Source organism: Lutjanus erythropterus, chromosome 15 (assembly GCF_056507025.1).
Source record: "Lutjanus erythropterus isolate fLutEry1 chromosome 15, fLutEry1.hap2, whole genome shotgun sequence".
Taxonomy (NCBI): domain Eukaryota; kingdom Metazoa; phylum Chordata; class Actinopteri; order Lutjaniformes; family Lutjanidae; genus Lutjanus; species Lutjanus erythropterus.
Window position 1 is genome coordinate 26,057,462 of NC_139331.1, and position 21,775 is coordinate 26,079,236.

General features: G+C 39.4%; 1 protein-coding gene across 7 annotated transcripts in view; it reads left to right on the forward strand.

Annotated features, from left to right (window-relative positions):
• Positions 1–21,775, forward strand: part of LOC146314515 (rho-associated protein kinase 2-like) — a 59,739-nt gene that overhangs the window by 21,483 nt on the left and 16,481 nt on the right. For all 7 annotated transcript variants that reach the window (XR_014771952.1, XR_014771953.1, XR_014771954.1 and 4 more), the window contains exons 8-20: positions 3,030–3,121; positions 9,033–9,192; positions 11,010–11,109; positions 11,254–11,333; positions 12,440–12,488; positions 12,583–12,718; positions 14,172–14,263; positions 14,488–14,734; positions 17,585–17,691; positions 17,914–18,073; positions 18,525–18,685; positions 20,509–20,693; positions 20,902–20,971. Coding sequence is in view for 4 of the 7 variants with exons in the window: in XM_084738060.1 (XP_084594186.1) it covers positions 3,030–3,121; positions 9,033–9,192; positions 11,010–11,109; positions 11,254–11,333; positions 12,440–12,488; positions 12,583–12,718; positions 14,172–14,263; positions 14,488–14,734; positions 17,585–17,691; positions 17,914–18,073; positions 18,525–18,685; positions 20,509–20,693; positions 20,902–20,971 (1,639 nt within the window). In the remaining 3 variants the exon portion in view is untranslated. The remainder of the gene's footprint in view (positions 1–3,029; positions 3,122–9,032; positions 9,193–11,009; positions 11,110–11,253; positions 11,334–12,439; positions 12,489–12,582; positions 12,719–14,171; positions 14,264–14,487; positions 14,735–17,584; positions 17,692–17,913; positions 18,074–18,524; positions 18,686–20,508; positions 20,694–20,901; positions 20,972–21,775) is intronic.

The window sequence follows — 21,775 nt, forward strand, 5'->3', positions numbered from 1 at the left end:
GTTCAGCCGATTAAGTTTGTGGTTCTTTAATTCAAGACCCAATTATCAAAAGATAATGCTGACCTTATTCTATATTTGATAGCGTTTTCTTCCTTCCAACAAATCTCACGGAAAAGACCAAAACCAATACGATTATTGGCTCCTACTGAAGATTTAAAGGGGCAGTTCACCCCAAAAACCAAAAAAATACACACTTTTCCTTTTACCTGTAGTGCTATTTGTCCGTCTAGATATTTTTTTGACGTGTGCGTTGCAGAGTTCTGGAGATATCAGCCGTAGAGATTTCTGCCTTCTATCCAAAATAATGGAGCTACATGGCACTCGGCTTGTGGTGCCGTTGTATGTCGGTAGAAAGACAGTCGTTCTGACATGAAGCTGCTCACAACATTTAATATGTAACTTGATGCACTGGGTTACAAAAGTAATGTCATCTAATCTGAATACTTTTTGATAAAATGAAACATTGAAAATATTGCACCATATACTAAAAAAATTCTCAAAATAGTTTCAGTGCAAATAAAATGCTTTTTTTTGCACAGGGTTCTGTTTTTTCTCCTTTCCACCACAACTTGTAACACTGTCTAAGAAGCCCCTCATGAAAGCGGAGCATTGGTTATCAAACCCTTAAGGCAGCTCAGATTTTCATGCATCCTTGATATTTTCACATTTATCTTATTGTGTTACTGTTTGGGGTCAGGGCTCACAGCCAGCTGTCAGGCCTGTTACATCACTGTATAAACAAACACTGGAAAATAACTGACCAAAAACAAATGAAACTATTTGAAAAATAGTTTTGACAGCTTTATCAAGTTTTCTTTTGCCAAATTGATTTAATAGAACAGTCTTGCCCCGGCGACTGAACTTTGTCCATGTGTCACAAAAAGAGGCTCCAATAGAATAATAACAACGAGGGGATCATCAAATGCCAACTGCAGAGTCGCACGGAAGAAAAAAAACACTTTTGGTCAGTCATCCTCTTCAGTTAAAGGCACACATTTTTGGATTGCACTACCAAATGGAAATAAAATCCCAAACTGATCTGAAAATATTTAGAGGAAAGGTGAAACACTGGCTGAAACAAAACCAAACCTGTTGATTGATCACTGATTTCTGTCTGTGCATTTTACTATTTATTATGTACTTCATTTTACTAATGAACCTTTGTGTTTTTATGTATTGATCAACTATTTTGATGATCGATTAATCTCTTTGATTCCAGCTTCTTAAGTGGGAATATTCTCTGTTTTCTCTATTCCTCTATAGCAATAATTTGAATTTGTTTGGCTGGTGGACAAAACAAGATGTTTGAGAACGTCACCTTGGGCCTTAGGAAACAGTGATCAACATTTTTCTCAATTTTCTGACATTTATAGGCAAACAGCTATTATTTGATAAACAATCAACTGATTAATCGACTGTGAAAATAATCGTTAATTGAAGCCTAATGATCTTTTAAGTAGGAAGCCTAACTATTGACAAGGGCTGAATGCAACACGTCTGTTTCTTGTTACTATAACCTGCTACGTCCCTGACAAATAAACTAATATATATATAAAAAGTTTCATAGCTTTAAAATATTAATATTTTAAAGAAGTAATCAGAATGGAATAAAATGTAATGAAGTAGTCTTTGACAATATAACAATATTGTAATTACACATTTTCTATAATGTAATCTGAGCTGATTATAGTAATTTATTTTTTGTAATCTGATTACTAAGCAATCATCTTGACCACACAGACATCAGTTGTTAGTACAATCAAATCATTGTTGGTTTTGGTCTTTTCATGGATTTGTTGAGGAAAAGAAAAACAGAGGATATCACCAGACTTACTCTTTAATAAAACGAATATTCTGTCTTTTATTAGTTTGTTAAAACTGACATCAGTTGACTCCTGCTCATCCCAGCCACCATTCCTGATTCAAATGGTGCACTTTTATCTGCGTAATATCGTATTTATTAGTATTAAAGGTTACGTGACTGTGTGGGTGTGGGTGATGTGCTTGGTTCATGGCCCATCCCCCTGGAAGAAACCACTTCCTGTTTACATTAGTAGCCCCGCCCCCCGACAGGGCTCAAACACAGGCCCTTTTCTGCTTTAATACAGAGCAGCCTTTCATTTTCCCTCCCTCCGTTTATTTACCTTCTCACTCACTATTCTCCCACCACACACAGAATCTCTCATGTGCACGGCTGCCCAGCCACACACCCACACACACACACACACACACACACACACACACACACACACACACACACACACACACACACACACACACATCTTGAACACTGACCAGTACATTCTTTCACCACACATGCTCTGTCACTGTTGTCTTGCTGAATCATTCCTGTAAGCACCACTTCTTTCCCATGTGTTTGCCATCACTCTCCATCTACCTTTTCTTGGTGCCACTTTTCCATTCCTCCATCCTCCCCTTTTTTTCTGCCATAACTTTCTCCTTTGCGCTCCTGCAGTTTTCCGGGCATTGAAAACACGGCTCGGTGTAGAAGCCTGTCTCGGTTGCATGTCAGAGTTTTTTTTTTTTTGTTTTTTTTTTTAATGCGGGGGTTTAAAAACTCTCCCTTCTCTCTTTCTTCCTCCCCGCCCCTGCCCTCTCTTCCTCTTGGCTGGGTCTGGAATGTCCCACACGTGGCAAGCCCAAACTGCCGCACCCCTCCAGCCCTGTACCCAGCGGTGGAGGAGGGAGGAAAGGGGGGGATGAGAAGCGAAGGAGAAAGAGTGTGTGTAGAGTTTTAAAGAGTGGAGTCAGTCAGAGTTGTTGCTGTTACCTCCTGCAGCGTCTCTCCTCCTGGACCTGTATTATCTGTCTGGTTTAGAGGAGGTCCCAGTGTCCACCAGTGGTCATGCGGCTCTCCATGCTGGTCAGTGTGGTCAGTGCCTAGTGGTCACTCAACTGGCCTGCTGTGTGTTTGGGATGTTGATGACGATGGTGGGTGGAGGTGGAGGGTGTGTTTTGTGTTCGGGCTGAGGAGGCTCTGCCGCTCACAGTCTTGCTCCTGTGTGCAGGAAGGTTCGTCTGGGCCGCAGCGGAGTGGATGAGATCAAAAGCCACCCGTTCTTCAAGAACAAGCAGTGGACCTTTGACAACATCCGAGAGAGTAAGTGTCTGCATGTAAATCTTGTCTTTTTCCTTAAATCTCCACAGTGCAGGTGCAGATTTTCCCCCTTCTCCATCTCTGGTAATGTTCTTTTTCTGCCTCTCAGTGCCGTTCCTCTGGTTTGCTTGTACTTCTTATCATCTCCTGCCCATTCCTCTGCAGATCTGTTTCTTTTCAGCCTTGGTTCATAGTTTATTTCCATCTCCTGAGCCAATAAGCCTGCATATGAGTACACATGCTCTCCATATGCTCCCTGCTCATATCTTGCATTATATTGCTGGATGCTGTGCAGAGGAGCCGAGCATATGATGCACTAAACCTGCAGGATAACCAGCTGCATATGCTCCATAAGAATAGAGAGAATTGAGAAAATATGAAACACTGGGTTTTACTACAGATTTTATACTAAATGTAACAACACATTGTTTTGCTAAGCTCGTTTTTAAGAAAACAATGTCCAACTTCTTTGATTTCCGCTTCTCAAATGTGAATATTTTCTGCTTTCCTTAGTCCTTTATGACTGTAAACTGAATATTTTTGGGTTTTTCACAAGACAATTGAGGACACCTTGGCTTTGGGAAGCAGTGATCAACATTTTTCACCATTTTCTGACATTTTATGGACTGAACAACTAATCAAGAAAATGACTGACAGATTAATCGATATGAAAATAATAGCTAGCTGCAGCCCTAAAACATGGCATGCTAGCTCTGTTGCAGTTGCACACATTGATCAAAGTGAAAGGCTGTTTGAATGAAAGTCACCGCCAGTTGGAGCATGTTGTGTCGTTGCAAAAATTACATTCGAATAATATAAAATTTCCATATAACTGAGTCAAAAAATTTAAATATCTTGAATTTTCTTCATGGTTTCATTTATATGCACAGGTTGACACGACACAGAAAAAGAAAGGAACCATCAAATCATCAATGCAAAAACAATGATCATATATATTAAATCATTATCTAATATAGAATAAATAACTTATAAGTGAAAAGAACGACAGAGAAGATAAACATATTAATTGATCTGGATCAAATAAAATCAAAAACAAACCACCTTAAATTGTGAAAATCATTTTTATATATTATTGCAGCTGTTATGTACTCTTCCTAAGACCCGCCCCTTTTTGTTCTGTGCTCCATTAGCAGTTGAGTAAGCTCGGTTCCCAGTGAAACTTTGATCCACTGTTGGAAAAATACAAGCTAACTAGCTAGGTAACAATTAATGTAAATTAGATAGCTAGGTAGCCAGCAATTTGCTAACATTAGCTATCAGCTAGCTACCTGACAACTGATGAAGATAAGCTTACTTTCTAGTTAGCTGGAGTTTTGAAAAAGAGCAAAACTCTAGCTAATGATTTTTGTAGATAGCTAGTGAGCTAGTGTCCCCCAGCGCCATCTTTTAACCAAAATTTGGTTTTCTTTTCAAAATATACACATGCCATGCTAGCGCATAGCATATCTTAGTACAGGAAACAGGAAAGGAGAAAGTTGACTGTGGTTCCAAAAGAGGCGGGGCTTAGAAAGGGGAAATTCTGCTCTATATAAAGAACATACAGAGGATTGAAATGCCTATGTATATATATATATATATATATATATATATATATATATACATAAGTAATAAAATACTAAAAAAGTACTAAGAATTTTAATATTTACAAATTAAGCAAGGGACTCAGGGCTACAATAATAAGGGACATAAAAACAACACTAACAAAAACTATAAAGATAAGGCAAAGAAGAAGAACCGTAATGACAACATGAGCTGCAGTGAATAATTACAGTGCAACCAGAAAAAAAAAAGTGCAAAGAAAGATGAAGAGAGGTGCAAGTAATATTTCATCCACAGAATGAGTCATTAGCAGCAGTTTTTTTAGTGTCAGTACAAAGTGGCTTGTATTGCTTTTACTTTAGTCTTTTAAATTGGTGTTTGATCACTGCACATGGAGTATCTGTAAAAAGTTACAGTTTAGTCTCCCTTTATGAAGTTGTATCAGATTTAGCATCTCTTAGGAAGGAAGTAAAAAGGAAAGGGATATATTTGGACTGAGAGCAGGACCTCTGTGTCTGTATAGAATTACACGCAGCCTCTTTCTTCTTCCCTCTCCGCCTCTCTGCTTCACCTGGCTCTGATTAAGACAACAGACAGAACTTCTGACTGAACTTCAGACTGCTCGGCGGTCTGGAGCACAAAACCACTACTGTGCCATGCTGCTGCGCTGCCCGGCTCTCTTCATGTCCGCGCACACATGTGCTGTCACACACTCGAAACACGCACTCAAACACGACTGTGGCGTCCCGCAGAGCTGCATTTACCTCCCGGCCCCGTGCATCTGTTTGCAGAGGTGTCAAAAGAACAAACAAATTCCTTACTCAAGTCGAGGTGCAGAGAGTGATTCAGCTTCTTTACTCAAGCGAAGGTGAACATGTAGAAATGTTTTCAAAGTGTACAAGTAAAAAGTAGCCTTCTGAAGAACATTTCTACCAGCTGTTTCTGTGAAAAGCTAAATGAACCTCACCTTTTCTCCACAGTCGAGTCTCACTGTCTCTCTCTGTTTCTTCAGGTTATGTCTTTTTCATCTTGTTACATTTTTTACAGCTTTTTTTGCCCTGTTTTGTCTATTTACCTATTATTACATCTTGTTGCGCCCTTGCCATTGTTTTTTGTCTCGTCTTTTACATCTTTTTTCATCTTGTTGCATCTTTTATGTGATTTTTCATGTCTTTTTCATCTTTTTTTGCCTTTTTATGTCATTTTTTCTGTTCTAATGTCTTTGACGTCTCGTTTGCTTTTTGTCTTGTTATGTTTTTCATATCATTATTCACCTTGTTACGTCTGTTTGATCTTGTTTTATCTTTTACGTGACTTTTCATCTTAGGTCTTTTTAGTCTTATGTCTCTTAATCTTGTTAAGTCTCGTTTTTTGTCTTGTTTTTGTTTTGTTACTCTGTCTTGCATGATATGCAGTGATAAATACTCCAAGAAATCATTTATTCTATGTTATTGTTCCATCCATTTAAGCTTAAATCAGTCTTGATGGTGGGAAGGTGGTGCACAATGACACAAAATAACAATTTATAATTCCCCGCAAATGCATTAAAACCGAAGTAACAAGCCTGTTTTGAAAATGTAAGGAGTAGAAAGTGTTCAAATGAAGGAAGTAAAAGTAAAAAGTTGTCAGAAAAACAGTCAAAGTAGAGAGAAGTACAGTAATGAAGTATTTGTACTTAGTGACCTCCCACCTCTGTCTGTTTGAGGATGTCTTTACTCCGTCTTTACTCTGTGTTAATTGTGTGCGGTCATGACTCAGGAGATTTTCTGTTTCGGCTCTCCCGGTTTTCTTCATGTTTATCCAGATTATTAAGCTTCGGGATGGTTGAGGGAAAAGGAAAAGGGCAGCACAGATGGAGAGATGAATGAATGGATGGATGCGACGGGAGGCGGCGCCCCCCCGTAGCGGCGGGCGGGGCAGGCTGTGCGGCCTGCGTGGACTGGCCTAATGAGAGGGGCGCCCCAGTTTGGAGGGCTGCTCCCGCTCTCTCACTCTCACTGTGGCCACGGCTGCCTGTCATTAGCCTCCCGCTATCAGAGAGCATTCTGGGAAGTCGTGCCACAAGGGCCTCCATGGAGCGGCCCGTGTCTCTTTCTGTCTCACCACATTTTGGCTCTTTTTTTTTTTTTCTCCCCTCATTTGTTTCATTCTTGTGCTTGATCTCTCCCTGTATTTTCTCCACCAGCTCAGAGTCACATTTGTCACGCTGAGGGCTGCGTCTTGACCTAACAGTAATGAGCTCTTTGCTCAGAGCCAGAATTGCACTGGTCTGAGGAACTCAATCCATAATGGCTGCTTTTTTTCTCAATTAGGAACTATTTATAGGCTAAAGCACTAGCTTAGTTTTATCTGATTGGCCCTTTGACACATTTTTGTCTGCCTGTTGTGCAGACATTTAAAGCACGGCTGCTGCTGCTGCGAGGAGAGCGAAGTTTAGGCTTCGCTGCTGGTGAAAGGCACTGTGTGTGGGGCACAAAGCGAGCACTGTGCGGAAAAAGGAGTGGTGTCAGCCTCACGCCAACCTGCAGAGAACTTACTTACTCCTGCTGCAGGCAATGCCAAAGTTACCACAGTTTGCTCCTGAAAACATTTAAGAGTTTCTTGAAGATGTAGTTTTAAATTTAAATACCTGAAGCCATGGGTGCTCAGTTATAGTTAAAAGTTGTGGGGTGCAGGATTAGTGTGGCAGGAAAATTTTCATTTAATTAACACCTGAAAGTGCCATTTCCTGCAATATGGAGCCTTCAATCGTGACAAATAAATCTGGTCTTTCACTATAAAGCTCAGTTTATGTGGCACTATTGTATATTAAACTAGAATTACCACCTCACTGGCAAGGCAAGTTTATTTATATAGCACCATTCAGACACAAGGCAATTTGAGGCGCTTTAAAAGAGCATGTGTCAAACGCTTGTGCCAACCAATCAAATTGTAGTTTACATCCATGTCAGTCCAGACTCATATAATATACTGTATGTAGTGAGGACTTTAATGAAAGGAATTTCATAAAAGATTAATTGTGGGAAAATGGATGTTATCACTATACATGTGTGAGTCCAACATGATGATGTCATAATGAAGTTGACCTTTGACCTTTTGGATATAAAATGTCATCATTTCACCATCATCGTTTTATCCTATTAGATTTGTTATTAGATGTGTGGAATTTTTTTCATATTATCATATGAATTCTTGAGTTGTCCGAAAACCTGTTTCTATGAGGTCAGTAACCTTTGACCTTTGACCTACAAAATCTAATCAGTTCATCCTTGAGTCCAGGTGGATGTCAATACATTATTGATGTATCGCCTTCACAAGAAAGGACGGATATGAGCTCGCAGTCATCTTGACCTTTGCCCTCTGAATTCCAAGATCTAATCAGTTCATCCATGAGTCCGAATTGACATTTGTGCCAAGTTTAAAGAAATTCTGTCCAGGCATTCATGAGAATATCATGTTCAGAAGAATGGGAGGGACGGATGTACAGACTTACACACAGACAGACAAACAACCTGAAAACAGAATTTGCTTGTTTGTTCTTTTGTTAAATGTGAGAATTTGCTTGTTTTGGACTAATGGTTGGACAAAAGAAGGAAAACTGTGATAAGCATTTTTTATAATATGTTGACATTTTATAGACTAAGTCTGTGTTGCACCAACAAAGATTAATCTAATCTAAGATTAGTTAGTTCTAATCAGAGTTTAGCAAAACAAGGTTTAAAATGAGTAATGATTTAGTGATTTAAACTGAAATTAAGAGTTTAATCAATTTGGCGATGCGTTTGTATCCAAATTAGAATATATAAATAAATAAATATGTAATAAATGTGAGTGCTGTCGGGACTAGTAAGTAACCTACAAAAGAGCGAAGAAAATCATTACATATTTTGCTAGCTAGCTGAAAAGTAAACAAAAGGTAGTTAGCCTACTCATGATGAAACTAAAACTAATGGCAGCAGTTTTAATATTTAAACCTCCAGGAGTTAAAGTTTAAATTTAATGCTGGATCAGTGCAACAGAGTAAAAACAAAACTGAGGTTTAAAGAGAGGCTTATATGTAACCTTTCTTAATTTTATGGTAGTTTAAAGTTTAAAGTCCTTGTTGGCGCAACCCACACTAAATGATTAATCGTGGAAATTATCTGCAGATTTATTGGTAATGTTGAAAATATCCGTGTTGGCCTTCCTGTAGCACCAGGTTTGAACCTTTTAATGTCCTCAGTTTATGTAAAACATCATCGTCACTCTCTTTCCTCAACCCCATCGTGGTTTGCACCTCCTCCTCCTCCTCCTCCTCCTCCTCCTCCTCTCAAACTTTTTGCTCCATGACTCTCTCTCTGTTTCTGTCCTCCAGCTGTGGCTCCAGTTGTGCCCGAGCTGAACGGTGACATAGACACCAGCAACTTTGACGACATAGAGGATGATAAAGGAGATGCTGAGACCTTTCCTCCACCCAGAGCCTTTGTGGGCAACCAGCTACCGTTTGTCGGCTTCACTTACTTCAAGGAGGACCAGTGAGTGCTTTATTCTGACATTTTCTCTGAGTATTTTACTGTTTTGTCTGGAAAAGTGCTGCTGACCTTATACTTTCGTTAATGTACTTTTTGGCATTTTGAGCAGCTTTTCACTGGAACAAAATGTCGCTCTCGTATGTGGAAGCTTTTATAAGGGCCTCTAGACTCAGGAAGCAGGTTTAAGGGACAGCGCTGTGCCTAAAATGCAAAAGACAGCTTCACACCCATACCTTTAATACAGTCGTACACCAGTCAGACACTGTATGCCTGTTCGAGCTCCACACTGCTGCCTTGTTCTGACAGCCCCTTTAAATGCCCTCTTTGCTCACGCTGAAGTCTGGTTTTTGAAGCCCTGGTCTCGATTAGGTAGGAGAAGTAGTAAGAAAAAAACAACACCTGCGTCAGATTTGTGATCAAATAGCACTTTAATCAGCAATAATGTAACCTCAAGGAATGTTTTTACTTTTTAGGCTCAACTTGTTGTTACCTTTTTACAATAATCTAACAAAGCGATGCCATTTAAGTCAGGAAATTATTATCAATCCAGTGCACAAGTGTTAAAAAAAATGCCTCGAAATGTCATATATATGATTTGGCACTTCTTAAAGGAGAATTCTGTAAAATATTTACTGTAATAAACCATAAAATGACTGTGATATGTCATCAGAGATGAAGGAAACGTGATAAGTTGAAATACTTGCTTCTCTGACAACGGTGCTGCAGCTGCTGTGTCCGAGTTTGAAATTTCATGTGTTTGCCTGTTTCACGTAAATTAGACCTCAAGGTAGTGCTGAATGTTCGCCGAATGAGTAAGTGTTTGTTTATGAGTTGTTAGGAATCATTAAACATCTTTTAAAAGGAGTAGTTGTTTGTAACAGTTAAATTGAGGAATATGTTAACAGAGTCTGGCAGGCGGTCACCGAACTCACAGAGTGTGTGTTTTCAGAGCAGTGAAGCTCTTGTTTCCAGGATAAAGGGCGTAACTTTACATTGACAGACAGTTGACAGTTATAAACAGCTGATCAGCTTACAGTGTAGGACTCATCATCAGTTGTTATCGTCTTACGCTCCTGCGGTGTTCCTGCAGCCTGCCTGAGCTTCCTCAAGTCTGACTTGCAATGGTTACATATTGCATCTTTAAAAGTTTAATTATGAAGTTTAATCTACTCTTATGAAGATTAACTTAAGGTTTGTTTAGCCGAGATGGTCCCATTGAGATACTAGAGCTTTTCTTTCCAGATCAAGTCGACAGCACATGCAGTTTCACATAAAAGACATTTCATGGGCTTGAAAACATACAGTACATCAAAAAAAAAAAAAAAACAACACGAGAAAGAAAAGGTATTGAAATGGTATTGTACAGTATGGATGCATTTTCATTTTTAAAACATATGAACACCATAAGAGAACAGACTCAGAACACTAAAGGGCATAACTGGTCTTAAAATGATCGTAAAATGGCTTCAGATTCCTCGGTCATTATGCAGCCATGTGGCAGAGTCATGTAATGATTCCCAGAGATAGTTTCTTGCCCACCATTCATGGTTCATGGTTGGCAACAGACAGTGTGGGTTGGCGGCATCCTTTGGGTTGCTCCAAAGGTAAACCCATCCAGATGTGAGAAAGATCTTCAGACCTTATTGCTTTTTTCCACAGCGCATTGGTTTCAGGTTTTTGAGATTATGCATCCCAAGTGATGCAGCAAAATATAAAAATTCTGCAACCCTTTGACAGTCTAATAAAAAAGGAAGTGTTACCACAGGTAAACCCAGTTACAGACATTCATGGCTGTCTTCTGTCCCTCCTTTATCTCTCAGGCTGCTGAAGGTAAATAACAAAGGTTGTTTGGAGGTGGATTCAGAGGACAGTAAAGAAAACTCTGAGGATAAGGAGTATTGCTCGGACGGTAATAAAGAGGTAGGTGTTTGTGTGTGTGTGTGTGTGTGTGGTCTTAATATTATGCTAACAGAGGAGAGATGAAAGACATAAAATAGAAGATGAAAATGACCATTAGATAAAAGTGCTCTTATCTTATTTCTGTCTGTTTGTCCGTCTGAGCAGCTGCAGAAAAAGCTTCATCAGCTGAAGGAGAACCTCGACCATGAGATGCAGGCCAAAGAAGAGCTGGAACACAAGTGCAAGTACGACTTGACAAATAACGCACACAACTGGGCAGCATTAGTGACATTTAAATGTTCCTGACATTTAAGATATGTTAATATTTATTTTACAAACTTTGTTCACCTCCCCTTCCTACAACTGTGATCCCAAAAAAGAGAATGCAATGATTTGCAAATCCATAATCAATACCAGGTGATAGTGTCGTGATTTGGTGTTCCTCACAAGCATGGATGGGGCGACGTTCACCACTTTGTATAAAACTGCGTAGGTGAATAGCCCCAACAGTTTATTAACAATATTTGTCAGCACACATTTGCAGCATTTAGAGAATTAACTACCATCCATAATATCCTTAAAAAGTCCTTAAAAGAGACCTAAATCATCAATCATGGTCGCACATGTGACCTGTTTATACTGATCATTACCGCATTCATTTTGACACATTTGCATATTTAGCAAAATAGGCAATCACTTGAAGATTGATTGCTTTACACAACAGGAAGTGGCAACCCATCCTACAAAGCTGAAGTCTCTGATAATCGCAGATGTGACAACCCAGGTTCCAAAAAAGTTGGGACTAAATAAAAACAGAATGCAATGACTTGCAAATACTTTTTTACTTATATTCTATTGAATGCAGCGTAATGACAAGATATTTAATGTTCAAACTGATAAACTTTGTTGTTTTTTGTAAATATACAATGTTGCCCTGCAACATGTTCCAAAAAGTTGGGACAGGGGCATGTTTGCCACTTTTTATTTAACAACACTCAGTAAGCATTTGGGAACTGAGGACACTAATTGTTGAAGTTTTGAAAATGAAATTCTTTGCTATCTTTGCTTGATATTCAACTTCAGGTGCCTGAGGATCTGTTGTTGTATTTTGAGCCTCATGCACCACACGTTTTCAGTCGGCGGCAGGTCTGGACTGTGGGCAAGACAGTTTAGTACCTGAACTCTGAAGTCAGACTGTTGTAACACGAGAAGAATGTGTCTTGGCCTTGTCTTGCTGAAATAAACAGGGACATGTTGTCTTCCAACATGTTCCATCAGGAAAGAGGCAGGCGCCTCTTATTTGAAAGATTTGTGGAAGAAATCTGCAATAAAACTGTCCTTTTTCCCCCAGAAATGCCACCAACCGTTTAGACAAGCTGGTCAAAGAATTAGACAAGGAGGTAAGGATGGATGGATTTCAACCACGTACCTGATACGATAAAGTTGAATGGAAATCATTCCACTCACATTGCTTGTGATTTCCTGTCTGAACAGATGAGCAGCAGGCAGAAAGTCGAGGCCTCACTAAGGCAGCTGGAGAGAGAGCGAGCTTTGCTGCAGCACCAGAGCGCCGAGAACCTGCGCAAGGTGGAGATTGAAGCTGACAGAAAACGAGGCCTGGAGAATGAATGTGAGCACCTGGGAGTTATCCTCTGTAACAATATAACAATATAACACTGGACGTGAAACTCCTGAATAAGATAAAAAAAAAAAAATGCATTTCTAACAGGCTTGAGGAGTAACAGATTTTATGTAACAGAATTATGTAATTAGGATACAAAAAAAGGTAACAGTATTCTATTACAGGTACAGAAAGAAAGAAAAGATGTAATCAGATCCATTTGGTAAAAATTGATAGATTGGGTTGATAGATTATTAGCAGGATTACAATTTTAAAATACATTTTAAATAAAGAATGATACCATGTGCAGTGTTCACACATAACACTGGACAAGTCTCACAACATCACTCTGGTCTCAGAAACCGGATTGGAACAACCGCTAACGTTAGCTACACAGACCAACAACTAATGTTAGCAACACAGATTAACAACTAACATTAGTTACACAGATCAACCGCTAATGTTAACTGCACAAATCAGCCGCTAACATTAGCAACGTTAGACCAACTGCTCATATTAGCTACACAGACCAACATTTACTGTTAGCCACACTGACCAACTGCTGATCGTAGCTACACAGACTAACGGCTAATGCTAGCTACACAGAACACTCATTAATGTTAGCTACAGAGACCAACCACTAATTTCGCTACCCAGAACAAAAGCTAACATTAGCTACATAGATCAGCTGCTAACATTAGCTACACATTAGCCCACTATAATGTTTTAGCTTCAAGTGACAACTGCTAACATTAGTGTCACAGACTGACCGCTAACATTAGCTCCACAGAACAACAGCTAACAGTAGCTAAACTGATGAACAACTAACATTAGCTACACAGACCAACCATTAACGTTAGCTAGATAGACTGACCCCTAATATCAGCATCACCTGTCAGTACTATGAGGCCTAGTGCTACTAATGGGACATATTTTGAGTCTGTCAGTGTTGATACTGGTGACCAGGATGGTGTGTGAATGAAAACAGAAGAGTTAGAATACGTTTGTGTCAGTCTACTTGTTGTTTGAGTGTCAAGTGTTTTTAGCATTCTTAACAAATTACATTTAAATGGACGTAATTACCGTAATTAATCTAAACATGCGTTCATGCACAAAGGAAGGAATAGGACAAACTATTAATAAGCCATAAAGCATTATAGTAGTATTGTGGTAATCCAGAAGTAATGGAAAGTATTCAAGTTACATTACTTTATTATTGTGACACTTAATAATTGTGTGTACCTTCCCAATCCTGATTTCTAACAGACTAACCGTTAAACTCATTAAAACATTGTAATAAATCACAAGGATACCTGGCAGCTCTGCATCCCACTGTTTATATCACAGTATATATCACTGTATGGATGTATATGTTTGTTATCAGTGGGTGGATCACACTTTCGCCAATGTGTTATATAAGATACTGTATTAACTCTTTTATTTGTCCGTATTTACTCATAAGTGAACAACCTGAGGGACCAGCTGGAGGATCTTCGGAAGAGAAACCAGAATTCCCAGATCTCCAATGAGAAGAACATCCAGCTGCAGAAACAAGTAAAGCTTTACATAGCTTTGTCTCTCTTATATTGATAATTTTTTAATCATGCTTCACTGTTTTATAAACGTTTAAACATGTATTGTAAATCAAACATGCAACTTTCTGGCTGTTTCCATCCGTCTTCTTCTTTTCCCTCATTAAATCCCTTTAATTCCGCTGTTGCACTGACCCATTTTAGCCTGCAGGGAAAAGTTTCACGCCGTCCGTTTCTCCTCTGCAGCTCGAAGAGGCCAACGCCGTGCTTCAGGCTGAGCAGGAGGCGGCAGCGCGGCTGAAGAAGAGTCAAGCTGAGGCGCAGAAACAGGCTCAGAGCCTGGAGGTCAGCCTCAGGGAGATGCAGGAAAAGTGCAGCCAGCTGGAAAACGGCAAGATGGAGCTGGAGAAGCAGCTGATGGGGCTGCAGGCGGAGCTGGAGGAGGAGAGACGAGATCGCAACCTCAGGACAGAAACTATTACTGACCTGCAGGGTGAGACGTGGCTGCCTGTTACACTTTGACATTAAGAAGTATTGACATTCACTACACAAGCGGTTCATAGTACTTTGGCACTTTCCATGTGGATGTCCAGTCAGTGATGATGGTAGATGCAGTCATTTTTTTTAATATATATTCATTTTACTTTTATTTAACCAGACAAATCATTGAGAACAAATTCTTATTTACAATGACAGCCTGGCAAAAGGTAAGAGCCTCTTGAGGAAAGGGGGTACTAAAAGTTAAAAAACATAGTAGCATACATATGCAGAAACAAAGCACAAGCACAGCAACTAACAGCAAAAGCAAAAAGGCAACAAAACAAAACAAAACAAACAAGCAATGCTGCAACAGAAAACAAACAGGCAAGCAACAAATAGCAAAACAGACAGGCGGAGCAATAAACAATAGCAGCAAAAATAACAAAGGAGCATGCATTGGGCAACACAGAGTATCTGAGAGACAAACATTTTGAAATGTTACTGGGTCAAGAACCATTAAAGCAATAAATTCCTCAGTGTGTGATATACTGAAAAATCTGAATTCTCCTGCTGCAGAGCTGTGCCAGCAGTGCCTACATGCACCAGGATTCATTACATGCCAGCTTCCGACACCCATGTTGCTGTGAATCCCCACTATAGTCACTTTGTTGGCCAAAATCATGCATGTATTTAGGAGAATTGTATACAGTATTGAAGGCCTCCGTTTATTCCTATGAGAGCTGCTCAGTGAAGCATGAAGCCGAATTTCATGTCAGATCTTCCACATTGTGCAGCACATACAGCAAAGGAAGTAAAGACTCAACCGCTGGCTGAGCTGCTAGCATCCAGGTTAGCCCTCTGCTAACTTGAACGGTAATTAAATTAGTTAACATTTAAACTTTTGACTGCGCCGAGTCAAACCACGCCTCGCTGATTTGCATTTATATTACCAGTTTAAAAGGCGCTGAGCTGTTGCCAAGTCGCGCCATAGTTGGACCATCGCTGGAGTGGGGCCAAAGCGCGCCCGACCCGGCTTCGATGCAGGAAGAACAACAGAATTTACAGCAGCTGTTTTCTCAGTCGTTATAACAGTGCTAAGGAATTTATTCAATTGACTGTATTTACCATCAACACTGATTTAACGTCCACATGAAGAGCACTGAATTCTCTCTCCTCCGTGACGTGAGGCAGTGACTTTTGAAAGATTAAATCTCTCTCTTCGATGGTACATACATGGTAGCTTTTTATGGCAGCTAATGTTTGCAGAAACATTGTCATATAACAGACAATAAAGGAGTCATTACAGCACCTTAGTATTTTAGCCAAGTACTAAACATTATACCATAGCTGTCAGCTGTAGCCGCAGTAGCTGCCGTTCGACAACAGTAACAGTTTTATTTTATGTGTTTCATCATATCGCCTGCACACAGTGGTTGAAAATTAACAAAAAACAGATGAAAATGCCATTAAGATTTGGCTGTTAAATTTTCCAACGATAATCACCAGCCAGCCATTATTTACAAGCCTTTTATATTCAAACTTTAATGTGTGTATTAAAATGTTATAAGGTTAGCAAATCTACCAGAGGAAAAGGTTAATTTAGTGCTGCGACTGCAGGTAATCAAACTATGATCTTCATGCGCTCATTCAAAGCTACTGCAGTAAACATGTCCTCAGTAGCAGGAAAAACGCATTACACAACTCGGAGCGGGAGGCTGGACGGGGTATTAGATGTGAATCGTTGTTTTGGACCAGTCTTTGGGAAATATCAGATCATAGGTGGAAACATCTGTTCAAAAGGCTGCTGAGAGTGAAGCAAGAGGCTGTGGAGGCCAAAGGCGGAGCGGAGCCAGCGCCTCTTGTGAGACGCTGTTTGGAAACTTGAACGTGCTCGGTCCACGCACAGAGGCCATGTAGTCACTGAGGTCAGAGGGGACACATTGAAAACAACGGCGCTGCCTGTTTGCTGTGATGCCTCATGCTTTTTTTTCCTTAGTAAAACTCTCCATGTGGGTGGAGTTTCTAAGAGGGAAAATAAACATTAAGTGAGTTGTTATGTGTCCAGATATGTGCAGGAGCATTATGTCATGTCTCACCTAGGATCATGTATGATTCAGGTGCATTTTTAAATAGTTTTTGCATTTACTGCTTTAAGACTGGGTTGCACCAACAAGGGTTATTTTTATACCTGATTAAATAGTGGCTTAACTTTACATTGTGTTGCACCAAACCTCAAAACTAGCTTAAAATTAAGGAAGATTAAATTTAAATCTCTCTATCAACCTTTTACATTAGATTTAATTCTCTTGCACCAAAACTTAAAAATTTTCATTTAAACTGTGATCCAGTATTAAGTTAAGGAGGTTGAGCAATATAATTCTCTGCTTAGCCCTCACAAGTAGGCTAACTAGGCTAACCAATTTTTAGCTAGCTAGCAACCAATGTAACTTTTTTTCACTTTTAGCCAGATTACAAACACCGTGACGTTTTTATAACTTTGTTGGCGAGCTAGAAAACAATCTAGCTTATTTTACTTTTTAGCTAGCTAGCAAAGAACATAACTTTTCTTACTGCATGCTGAAAGTTAATAGCTTCCCTTTTGTTTTAAACTTTTAAAGGCATAACAGCACTTCAGTTTATTTATTTATTTATTTATTTATTTGTATTGATTAGGCTGATTAATTTTGTTTTAAATCACTAAACTTGATTTTGTGCGAATTCGGCACAGAAATTTTAAACCTGGATTTAATCATCTTTAAACTCGGTTTTGCTCGATGAAACCCAGTCTGAAAGTCATCTTATATTCTTTCTATAATGTCTTTGTTATTATTTTGTTTTCCTTATTCCCATCACTCCACCTTAGGACGTATCTCTGGCCTGGAGGAGGAGGTGAAAGAGGTGAAGTCATCTCTCTCCAAGGCCCAGGCTGAAAAGAAGCAGCTGCAAGAGAAGCTCAACGACCTCGAGAAGGTTGGTTGTCTGTTTCTAATCACTAATTTCCAGTGTGAACTCAGAGTTACAGATTATTCCTCCTGTAAACTTCAGTTTGACATTTCTAAATCATGTGGATATTGTTGTACAGCATTTTGAAAGCTCACCTTTGGCTGTTTCTGTGAAATAAGTTAAATCAATACAAAACATTCTGATGAAATGAAAGCCACTATAAACCTATTATCCCCTTTGATTCTATAGGAGAAAAGCAACCAAGAGATCGACCTGACGTTCAAGCTGAGGTCGCTCCAGCAGAGTCTGGAGCAGGAGGAGGCCGAACACAAGGCCACAAAAGCCAAACTCGCAGACAAAAACAATATCAACCAGTCCATCGAGGAGGCAAAGTCTGAGGCCTTAAAGGGTGAGCGAGTGGGAGGAAACGGGGGTGAAAGACGACCGCAGGATGGATGAAAGCATCAGGGTTTGGTCGGTAGTTTAAACTGTATTTTACACAGCTCATTCAACAGGGATACTGAGATAATAAACAAAGAAGTATTATGATGAAAGGCAGCTGCAGTTATTCAGGCAAGCCGAAGGAGAAATAAAACATCACTTGAGAAAGATGAGGGGCTGCTTGATGGAGTCGACCTTGGTCAAACTGCATTTGCAAATAGATCTGGTGTGTGTCCAGAGATGTGACAGAGAACTATAACAGTCTGGCCTTCAGATACAGTCCTTTGCTCTGATTGTCTTTGTGCACGGCCATTTATCTGCTGCTCCAACCTCCAAGGCAAAAATTATTATGTCAATACCGCTGTTGCAGCTTCGATCACGCTCCTGATGTCTTTCCCGGGTTGTTTTGTTTGGTCCAGAGATGGAGTGCACCCTGCAGGAGGAGCGCAACTTGAAGCTGCAGGTGGAGGGGAAGCTGCTGCAGCTGGAGAAGGACCACTCCATGCTGGACTGTGACTACAAGCAGGCGAAGCACAAACTGGACGAGCTGCAGGCACAAAAGGAGAAACTCTCTGAGGAGGTGATGCTGCTCTTCTGCTTTCACTCAAATTGTCCCCCCCATTACACGTCTAAAGAAGAAATCTGTAATATACTCACTGTAAGAGATCATAAAATGACCATAATATATCATCAGAGATTAAGGAAACATGTTAACTTGAAATACTCACTGCGGCCACAGTGTCCTTTGAAATTTGTATTACGGCCCATAACTTGTGTTTTTGTTTGCCAGTTTCACATAAATTAGAGTTCAAAGTAATGCTGAATGTTTGCCGAATGAGATAAGTGTCCGTTTTTGAGTCGTAAGAAATCATCAATAATCTTTGAGAAGCAGCAGATGTTTATAACGGTTAAACTGAGCAACATATTAACAGAGTCTGACAGGCAGTCACTGAACTCAAACTCCAGAGTGTGTATTATCAGATCAGTGGACTTTTATTTTCAGGATAACAAGCTTAGCTTTACATTTGAAGACAACTGACAGTTATAAACAACTGATCAACTTACAGTGTAGGACTCGTCGTCTCTTGTTATTGTCATATTACAATGTTACGCTCATCTTACGCTCCTGCAGCGTTCCTGCAGCCTGCCTGAGCTTCCTTGAGTCTGGGGCGGAGGGGGAAACAACGTGCTTCGACTATAGACTCTATTAAATAGAATTTCGACCTTTCTGTTATACAGTGTGTGGCTCCAACTTGCTATATGGACTTATATGATTGCTCCTTTAAGTCAAAACTCCATACATACATGTTTTCAAGGCTCTTGCACGCTCTAAGTGGTTGTAGTATTTTATACTCTTTTTGCTATTTATTTTCAGTTGAATTTATTTATTTTATTAAATTCAATTAATCATACATGTTTTATTCTACTTCAGTTTGTTACATTTGTGCTCATATTCTGATATTGCATTTTTTTTTTTTTATCAGCCATTTGTTGTTGTTATTGCACCTGTTTTCTACTTTTCTAGCACTTTGGTCAACTCTGGTTGTTTCAAACACGCTATATAAATAACTATGATTTTATTTGATGTCATGATACTGAAACAATCAGTTGACTCATCAATGAATCAATGGATAGAAAATCAGTAATTCTTATCAAAAAAGATGCCAAACTTTAGTTTTCCTTTCTCCTTTGTGTTTGTTTTTAGTTTTTCCTTATTACATTCCCTCGTCTCGTAAACCGCTGAGTGCAGCAAAGTTTTTTCAGTTAATGTTCAGTCACAGGTTGTGGGACCTTGTGGCGGCCATTTGTTCCTTATTTTTAGACAGATGAGTAACCCAAAATGAAAAGAATCATTACTTGCAGCCCTGACCCTTTGTTCTGCAGCTTGCAATGTCCCCCAGAGCTTTAGTTATGTATTTTTCATGAGGGTTTAATTAATTTTTTTTTTTTCTCTCTCTAATGTTTGTTTTCAATTCAGTTTAGTTTCAGTTAGTTTCCAGAGTGAATTTGTTCATTTCAGTTTAGGTTTTTTGGTTTAAAAAGGTTTAGTTTCAGTATTAGTTTTACATTTTTTTATTACTATGGGGGTATTTGTCATGTGCAAGATTTAAGAAGTTCAGAATAGGTATCACAATACAAGCCACACATCATGTTGGCATCCCAGTATCAATAAACACATGCACCAGTACCTCCACATTCTTGTTGTGCTGACAAATGTAACCAAACTGACAAAAACTAAAGACATGTTTCTATGTTTATTTCATTTTAATTAGTTAAGTTCATTTTGTAAGTGCACAAAATCGTTTCAGTTAGTTTTTGTTAACTGAACTGTTGTTTTTTCACACCTTACTGTAGTTTTAATTACTTCTAATAACCTTGCTGTGCATGTATGTGACTGTGCAGGTAAAGAACCTGAGCCTGCGTCTGGAGCAGGAGGTCCACAAGCGGAGTCTGAGTCAGAGCGATCTGAAGATTCAGAACCAGCAGGTGTCGGTGCTCCGCTCGTCAGAGAAGCAGCTCAAACAGGAGCTCAACCACCTGCTGGACATGAAGCAGGTCCTGGAGAAACAGAACCAGGAGCTACGCAGGTCAACACACACACACACACACACATAATAACATAATGAGCACAATGCATACTGACCAAAAACACACAATGAAGCTGAGTGTGTTGTAATCCTGTTGGCGAGTTGTTGTGGACAGTCTCGTTCATCACATCTGATCTGAGGAGAGTGTTTTGGCTTTGTGGGTATTTGGCCAGCAGCGGCGATTGACAGATTGTTGGTGGTGTTCCAGGGAGAAGCAGGAGGCGGGCGGCCAGCTGAAGGAACTGAAGGACCAACTGGAGGCAGAGCAGTATTTCACGGTAATTTTAACCAAAAAATGTTCCTTGTTTTGTGAACATTGTCTGCAAACAGTAGTGACAGTGAAACACTTGAAACTCGGTGTCGTGTTGTCTGATTCAAAGTCAACCTCTGGGATGTCAAGAGCACGTCTCCAAGATAACTTTGAACTGTTTACTGAAGTGAAAGAAACAGACCAAAACACACATTTAAATAGCATCAAAAACTGTCTGTTCTTTCCTGACTAATAAAGTTCAGGATACTTTTTTTATTTTAACACAATTTTCTTGGATTTTGTTTTAATTTTGTTGTTGTGAAGCACTTTGTAACTATGTTATGAAAAGTGCTTTACAAATAAAATGTATGATTATGACATCATTCATACATCTACAGAAATGTTATGTAAACAAATTATTTACTAAACAAATATGTAATTCCTTAGAGGTAAGTGAGAAAAAGCTAATTCTTTTGATCCATTTTCAAAGTCTGATCTAAATAGTTTTCTCTCATGTATTTCCGACTTAAGCACAGGTGGGAAAAAAAGGAAATTTCTAAGTTCCTTATTTATTTTTTCATTTCTAAAACAGGTGCTTTCTTTGTTTGCTTGTCAGGTTTATTTTCCTAACTTACTTTATTTCTTCTTCATTAATGTTTTCTTCATGGCGAGTTTTAATTTCTTCATGCTCTCTAAACACAAGGCACACATTAATGTATTTCAATCGGCGCTGAATGCTTGTGTTGAGTATTTTCACGGTACGTCATCGATCCACAGGTCGGCCATGTTGAAGGTAGTGAGTGTAAACAAAGCAACAGAACCTGCAGCTATT